The following is an 8,867-nucleotide window of genomic DNA, read 5'->3' on the forward strand; positions in this document are numbered from 1 at the left end:
ATCCCCAAAAGTTACAAATAAAAGTCCTCTGGGAAATGATTAATCAGACTTGGTAAATGAGTAAAAAGGCGCCTGTGGTCAGCGCTCACCCTGCAGAGGGAATGCCAGGGCCCCACCAGTGCTCTGAAACCTTTCAACTCCCCTTTATTTCTCCAGCCTCCTTGCACACGTGCTGCAGGAACACTTTTCTGACACCGCACACCTTCCAGGGGAACCCTGACGTCCAGCCTCTGAATGGCTCTCCAGTGGCTTTACGCTCTCTCCACGGCGCTGGTGTGGGGCTGCGTGGTCTCCTCCTCCTCCTCCTACCACACTGCAGGTAAAGCCTGGCGTGCTGTTTGTGTTGCTGCCTAATGCATGCTTCACATTAACTCAGGTCCTTTACAAAGTCAGTCCTTCAAAGGAAGCTTTTCTTGTGTGTGTTACAGCAAGTATCTGATTTATAAACCCGCAATCAATTGTGTAAATATAATGGGTGTTCAGTGGATATTTTTCTCTGTAACTTCAAAAGAAGCAGAAACTGCCTTAGGTGCACACTGAATATATTGTTTGATATAGAGTTATCAAATATGAATACCACTTGGATACGTAAAGGTGCCTGAGTGTGGTCCCAGCCAGACAAACTGTGCTAGGTGTAAGAAACAAAAGGCTTATTCATAATTGGAGAATAATACTTTATTCTAAAAAAATACTGCTCTTCAAGCTGTCAGCCATGGCAATGGCACCTCAAGGGCATTTGGCTTCAAGCCCTCGAGCACCTTTTTGCTGCACTGCACCCACCAGCCCTTTTGGCCTCAGGTAGCTGGGACTTTGCACCCAAAAGCTTTCCTTATTCAGACCGAGTGTGAGCAGGTCTGGCCCTCCCTGCTGCAGCTGGTGCCCAGTAGAGAGGTGAATACTTGGCCAGGAAGGCACTAAGAGACCCCCTGTCCTACCAGCCAGCGTGCACGGAAAGCTGCCAGCAAACACTCTGCTGCCGCACCAAGGAAAGCAGCATTGCCTTGCAAATGAGTTTCTCAAAATACGAAAGTCATGTGGACCTCTCTGACCAGCACAGAGAAGTGCAAGCATAGAAGATACGGGGGTCACCTGGCAGGCTGCCATTTGTCCACTGGCAAAATAGGCAGAAAATTGCAAAACCTGCTGCTTGCACCACCTGAGGCACTGCATGGCATGGGGCGAGGCAGGGGGAGGTAGCTGGGGATAAGCAGCCGGTTCGTCATCCAAGCTGTGATGTTTGAGCGAGCGTTCATGGCAGCCAAGAGCGGGTGGCCATGAGGGCTGCAGCCATCTACCCAGTACATCACTACCTGACTCACTGTCATGCAAATCAGGTAGAGAAGTTGTTTGGTTTTGTTTTTTTTCCCCCGAGAAACATTCAGGAGCAGCTTTCCTTCAAGACTGGATAACGAAATAGAATATTTCTAGTCCTGCGTTCTGTGTGAATAAATGTGAATGATGTGAATGAGACTGGTTTGTCATGTAATATTGTGAAAATGAGAAACTGTAAGAGGCAGTGCTGACATTTAAAAAACAATCAAATCCCAGAATGCAAGCCACATCTCAAGAAGAACCTTCTCCATTCCCTCTGAAATTCAGTCAAAATTTATTTTGCAAGAATTGCTGTTCACAGTTGCAATTGTTTTGAAAAAAATATTACTGTTTTGTTCAAGCTCAGGATGGAAATAAATTTCAGAGCATTATCGTTTCCAGTCAGAAATTCAATTTTTGAGCAATCTAATCCTCTCTTGACAGCTTAGCACCAGGCTCAAGACAAAGGCTAGTAGCTTTTTGCTTCCTTGTTGGCACAGCTGCAAGGCTCACCATTTATCCACTCAGGGAGCTTCCCAAGCGCAGGAAAGTCCAGCTCCCGGCCCTGCCAGCAGATCTCCTTGGCCAGTCTGTTATGGAAACTGCACATGCCAGCCACCACAACAGGGTTTGACTTCAGGTGATGGTGTGCTGGCGATGTGGAAGCCCTCCATCATGCTGGCCCTGGTGGGCGCTCAGCCTGGGCTGGCTGGTGGGAGGAACAGCCCTCAGCCTTGCCTTGGCATGGCTATAAATGGCCATTCTGGACAAGCCACTCATTCATTTTTCAGCAGCTGCAGCTCTTCAAGTGCCATTCACACAGCCTTGCTATCCCCTGCACTGCTTCTTCCTTTGCTGGAGCCTTTGATGTTTGCGAAGACCCAGGAGGTGGGTGAGATGCCCTCACCTCGCGCCTGCTCTCACCTCTGATGCTCACCAAGAGCCCAGCCTGAGCGCTCTTTGCACAGGCAGGGCTGCCTGTGCCCTATTCCCCCTCCTCTGCCCATTCTGGGAAATCTCTGCCTGTCATAGCGTAGCAATATCAGACTCTTGTGTCCTGTGGGAACACAGGGCTGCTGAAAGCAAGATATTGCCCATGCAGGGCCATGCCCCATTGCCCCTGGAGCTGGAGCAAGCCCATCACCACCCTCTGAACCCAGGCTGCATTCGTGGGAATCACAGCTGGTGGGAGGGAGAGTGTTTTATTTGTTACACAGAAAAATACGTAAAATCTATTTTTTTTCCAAATTATTGTAGTCTGTTGATCCTTATCCCACTACCTTCCTAAATACATTGCCATGATATCCCACTTTGCCATCTAACGTAACAACAAATCTCCCATGGAGCTTTACATACTGGGAAAAGTGGGATCTTTAGATTGCTGCCTGTGATGTGTTTCATTTGTGAAAGTTTCCTTAGAAGAAATCAATCTTGCAGTGATGTTCTCTGCAGACTTTCCAAGAAGCACATTACGGTTTGATGTATATCACTGTCTTCCACTGAAAGATATTCTCAGGGTCTACTTTCATGACTGATTTATTAAAAAAATAAAAGAAAAAAATGGTGTAAATCCTGACAAAGACATGAAAAAGGTGGCAGAGAAGGCAGTGACCTGGAGGCCAGACTCAACCACAGAAGTGGTGGAGATGCTGGACTGACACTGCCAGGACATGGGCTCCAAATAACTGTGAAAAAAGTGTCATGTAGTGAATATATAAAAACCCAACTGGATAACCTCACCTCTAGACAGTGGAGAAAAATGACCTTAGATATTACAAAAATTTACTTCACTTGAACTAATAAAATGGAATAGCCAAATGGCTTTCTTCATGTGAATGACAGCTCCATGCAGATCTGGGCTTTTAGGAAGCATGTCTTACTACGGGATTCATCCATAATGTATGCTGATTTATTAACACGTGTCTGCATCTTAAAATAGCTTAATAAAAGCCAGATTGACTGTAAAAGCACTTTTTTTTTTTTGTATAAGTGATAGATATCTGAAATAAGAATCGTAACTCTGCTTTTCTGCTTCTGTATGGTTTTTTGTCTTGGTTTTTCATTAATCTTTATTATATTTGAAAGGAATATTTAAAGCAATATGGCCGATTTGTGTCTGTTATGCTTAAGGAATATAAATTTCCCTGAGAGCATGCTGTGAGCTGTCATCCTATGTTGGTGTACGTGCTGAACACGATGTTTGAAAGGATACTCATCTTGACAGTTGACAAATATCATGAGTTAAAAGTAAGCAAGCATAGAACTTGAAAGGTCATCCCAGGACAGCAGTTTTGTTTAAAACATCTTGGAAAAAAGTGTCAAAGATGTGGCCTTCTTTGTGCCTTTTCAATGGTCCTTGAGTGTTTTCCCTAAACATCAGCAGCAGCACGGGGTGGGCTCACCCAAGAGCAGAGCTTGTGCATGTTTGTTGAGAACAGGCCAGGGCTGGATGTGGACCAGGAGTGCTTCCCTCCACATCCAGCAGCTACATTTGTCTTCTCATCAAATTTCACCACTTTTTTGTGTTGTTTTCTTTACATAACACTCTGCTTTACCCCCTGTTTCAATTTAGTTGCTCCCCCACAAGACCTTCACATCACTGACCCTGGACTCTTAGGCTCTCTTGATATAGAGTGGAAACCTCCACCCAACGTACAAACCTTCAATGAATGCACAGTAAAATACAAGTTTGAATACCGCAACACTGGTGACAGAGACTGGAAGGTAAGGCAAAGCACAGCTTAATCCTCTTAAATCCAGGCTATTGTTCTGCCTTTAGTTCTGGCATAGGATTATGTTTGCACTTCAAGGAATAGTGGTACCAAAGCATTTCCAGCTTTCCATGAACAAGCCAGACTGTTCCGGTGGTTTGACTCTTTTGCAAAATGGGAATGGGTTTTGAAATGTAACAGCAGAAGTAGTCAGAGGTACAGAAGCGTGTCTTTCTGTCAGAGGGTGTGGTGCTTGCTGCAAAAGAAATCCAATAATATCTAGTAGCATTCCTCACTGTAAAAGGCACTACACTTCTTAGAAAGGCTTTATGGGGCTCGAACTGAAACTCAGTGTCAACAGATCCTTAGGGATGCAAACCGGTGAATAAATAAAAGATTACTTTTCATTAATTATCCTAATGCTCTAACATTCCCTTTATCCAGAAGGGTGTTTCTAATTACCATTTACTTTTGTCTTTTAGATATGGTTGACTCTAACTCAGCTCTATGATAAAATTGTCAGTCTTCTCTCGCTGATGTGCAGCAGGGCAATAGCAGACAGGCACAGTACATGAGTTGTAGGAATATATTTTGGAAGACCATAAAAGATGAAAGCTGCTGGAGGGTTAGGAAGGTAAATGAAGCGGGGAAAGGAGAAACCCAGAAGGTTGGTGCAAGGTACTGAGGAACACATGAAAAATGTGCTGAGGATGTCCCCCAACAACCCAAATTACAAATTGGTCTCTTGAAAGAAAGGGAGGGGTTTTTTTTTTTGCACAATCCTAAAGCAGGAGTGCTAGAGAGCTTGCCAGCTGAAGAGATCAAGGAGAGAGAGAAGGAGCAGTCAAGTTGTGTTAGCAGGGATGTGGACCCCAGCCTCTTGCTGTGAATGGTTTCTGGGTGTCCTGCATGAGCTGATCATCTGCTTCATTGGCCCAAGGCAGCAAAGCCAAGGCTGCCATGTTGCGCTCAGTACAATTTGTGTACAAAAACATTTGTGTGGTACACAAATGGTTTTGGTCCAACCATCCCATGGGAGCCTGCAGAGGTGGAAAAGCATGGTGCCTCCTACCCTGTTTCAGCTATGGATTGCAATGCTGAGGGCATGGAAAGTGGCTCTTCAACCTGACATTGGTCATGGTGCATGTCACAGTCTCAGCCACGCAGCACTACGCAGCTATGCAGATTCTTCTATGATTATTTTAACCAGCATTTAAAAAGCACAAAGGAAAAAAAAACAGTTCTAAAAAAGATGTCAGAATTCCCTAAATCACAAGTATAAGAAGTGTCTTATACAAGGCAGATCTAAAAAGTAGAAAAAAATCACCTCTGGTACCTCGCCAAAACCTTGACCCCAGATAAGGTCATGAAATAGAGTCAGTCTGAAAAGAGTCCATGGGACATTAGCAGAAGGAAGAGTCATTGATGTCTGTTAGAAACACATGGCTCAACAGAGCTCTTACACTCTGAGACCGCTGACAGAAAGCCTGAGTGTGGGCTGTGCCATCGCAGCTCCTGCTGCAGCACACATGTGCACTGGATGGCATGTTACTCCTATTTGGGCTAACGCAACACCTTCTCTCTCTCATTTGTTTTAACTCTTGACAATGTATTTTTCCCTTGTGTAAAGTAAGGGATAGTAAGTCTGAGGGGGGGGTGGGGAAAGAAAGGAAAAACCTTCCAAGGGGGTGCTCAGACAGTCCCACACAGGGCCAAGCCTAGCAGCCTGCGGTGGGAGCCCACGCTACGCTGTGCTGCCTGGCTGCTGCTCCGTCCTGCAGGGCGTGGTTGTGCTTCCCCAGGGAACCAGCAGTTACAAGACTCATCGTTCCTTCTGTTTCTGATTAGCTCATGCTATGAACAAGTGTTTTTTATCCGGTTTTACGGCAGTATCCTCGTCAGACCCTCCTGAGAGCTCCTAGTTGTTGGGGTTCCCTTGAACCATAGTCTCCTCTGTCTTGTTGCTGGGGTACTATGGGGTGGAGGCACTCAAAGCCAGCAAAGCTGGGCACAGCGGGTGGTACAGGAGTGCTGGAGAAGCACTGGGCAGGAGAAGCAGGACAGAAATGTGAGGAACCATTAAATCACACAAATGAGCCTACTTGCAGCTAGAGCAGGAGCAACGGTAGCTAATGCTGCAGCCCAGCTAGTGACAAAAGAGGTGCTTATAAAGTCTGTCTTTCAACCAGGTAATTTTTACTAGGAAGCTAAAATTCAGAGTTGGATTTGACCTCAGCAGGACTGCTGAAGTGAAGGTACAGACACTGCTTGAAGGACGGTGTACCAATGATGTGGAGGTACAGAGTGACTGGATTTATGCCACCTTTCAGGTCCCATTGCAAGGTTAGGAGCAGCCTTTGGTACCTGGCACAGTTTTGCACTTTGCATGAGCCTGTTGCATGAACCCCTGAGAGCTGCTGCATGGATAAGCCATTGCAGGGCTTGTTGATAAGATGCCAGATCAGCTCTGCTTCCACTGGATGTGGTTGTGGTTACTGGATACTGGGGGCTCATTTCCCTCTGCCTGTACCCCGGCTCTTCTGGGTTGCCCTACACAAGCTCCACTGCTTAATGAGAAGGTCACTTATGCATCTTTCTGCTCTAAGTACAGAGAAATGGCTTTTATAGGAAATGGAGCATTTGGCAGCAAAACTATCTAATAACGGTGATTCGCCTTATTTGCCTTTTGTCTTTCAACTGCAGCACACAATTGTTCAAAGATGTAAAATGATATTTCTGCTGGTACATTGAGAACTAGTGGTTATTTCATTCTCATTTGACAGGGAAACTGGAATCAGAGGTTCAGAATTTCCACTGCATCTATCATGACTGGGAATACCTCAAGTGCACTTGGCAACCAGGTCTCCTCGCTCCTCGCGGTGTACATTATGGACTATATTATTGGTATGTATCAGCAAAATAGAAAAACATCCAGGCAGCAACCAAGTGAACCTCTTCAGGCTACTAAAATGCCATGGCAAATATGCTTTTATGGCTGGCAATGCTATTACATGATAAACCCAGAATGAGCAGAAATAATGCTCCGTGCTCCATGTGCCTTCTGGCAAGGAAATAGCAAATCCCTGCTTCCTTCCTTAAAATCAGGCTCATGCTGACCTTCTACAGGGACCACCTTCTGCCTTCCTCCTTTCCCTTTTGTTTGCCCCTGTTGGGTGCTTTCTGCATATTGTCCGTTACGAAGGCTTGTGCCTTCCCTTTGTTTGAACATACCTGGATCATTCTGGCTGCACATTTCCCTTGATCACAGTGCATATATGTCTATGGGATACAGGAGGTTACCAAGCTCAGTAAACCCTATACAAAGAGCAGGGCTTCTTGGCAACTAACAGTTTTACTCTTCAAATATATATTCATAGCTTTAGCACATCACACACGCAAACATGCTGCCAAAAGGTAGTAATAATGCATGTTCCTCAGTTGTTTCTTTTATGCTTCTGCCTAATGATTCTGTTCTGCAAGAAAAACAAAGCTAGACTTAATGTTTTTGGACAAAGTAAATGCTGTTTTTGTCCTTCTATTCCGATGATACTATGGTAAGGATGACTAGTTAGGAAATCATCGGGTTTCGTGCCTTTCAGCTATGTGTAGAAAATCATAGCTGCTCTTTAAAAATAGTTTCCATGTAGCTCTTGGAAATAGTCTTCAAAGCAGAAACACTGTTTTTAAACCATTTTGCTAACTACAAAGGTCTGCTTGAAGGAAAGCATGGAAATTCATGATTTGTTCCTAAAAAAACCCCACCATCAAAAAACCCAACAAACCCACCCTTATTTAATTGCCTGTAGCAAAACCAGGCATTTGGATCTGAGTCCCATTGTAAAATGAGAGTGGGTGGGAACACAGCCATGGCATCCTTTGATCCTTATGAGTTAATTTTTATAGCACTGCAGTATGAAGTTTCTTCCCCAAACATAATGTGCTGTGCAGGGAGACTTTCATGAGGTGTGGAGTACAGAGGCCAGATTCAGTCCTGCCTCAAGGGCACTAACCCAGCAGGAGTCTTAAAAGGTAACATGAAACACCACTTAGGATTTCCAGGATCAGGCCAGCAGCTAAGGTTTGGGGGGTGGCCCCCAAAGACAGGAGGCAGTTTGAGAGGACAGGGCTGCGGTTGCACATTAGCTACTAATCAGCAAATCCCTTCCTCTGTCCCACCCCTTCCATTACGTGCCCATGTAGATGCATGGGACCTACATGCAATCAGCTCGTTAACACTCATTACATTCATGGCACATGTCACCTGCCACAAACTGCTTCATTTTGGCTTGGGAGGGGACCTTTTTGCAACTCTAGAGTTGGTGGCTGGTGGTGCTGTAAGCACCCCATGGGAGGATGGATGCCATCCATTGATGAGTAGGGGCCAGATCCTGCCCCAGCTCCACTCACACACTGGCACCTCATGAGGCCTCTTGTGCTTCAGGAACAGGCTTGGGAAGAGGCTGCCACAACCTACAAACCAACCTAGGAAGCCATCTGTGCATGTTAATTTGTTTTTTCTCCTCCCCACACTTTTCCCCTAACAGGAGTCCAGGTGACTAATGCATAACGCTGTACTTTGGATTACTTGCAAAAGGCAAAGAGTGAGTAGGATATAGGTGATACACAAGATTTACATCCAATCTTAATAAAAAGGCCTTACTTAAGAAGTAACTGCCATTGCTTTTTTTTTTTTTTTTTCTGTTTTCCCAATACTCCACTAGGTACGAGGGGCTGGATCACGCAGCACAGTGTGATGACTATATTCAGGATCACGGTATAAATGTCGGCTGCATGTTACAAAATCTGAGCCAGGCAGAATATAAGGATCTGAGCATTTGTGTCAAT

General features: G+C 45.2%; 1 protein-coding gene across 1 annotated transcript in view; it reads left to right on the forward strand.

The window, feature by feature from the left end:
* The first annotated feature begins 234 nt into the window (after nucleotides 1–234).
* Nucleotides 235–8,867, forward strand: part of IL13RA2 (interleukin 13 receptor, alpha 2) — a 12,658-nt gene continuing 4,025 nt past the window's right edge. The window contains 5 exon segments of the mRNA XM_010088124.1: nucleotides 235–319; nucleotides 3,884–4,035; nucleotides 6,212–6,365; nucleotides 6,806–6,926; nucleotides 8,744–8,866. Coding sequence (XP_010086426.1) covers nucleotides 235–319; nucleotides 3,884–4,035; nucleotides 6,212–6,365; nucleotides 6,806–6,926; nucleotides 8,744–8,866 — 635 coding nt within the window.

Source organism: Pterocles gutturalis, unplaced genomic scaffold (assembly GCF_000699245.1).
Source record: "Pterocles gutturalis isolate BGI_N339 unplaced genomic scaffold, ASM69924v1 scaffold17511, whole genome shotgun sequence".
NCBI lineage: Eukaryota > Metazoa > Chordata > Aves > Pterocliformes > Pteroclidae > Pterocles > Pterocles gutturalis.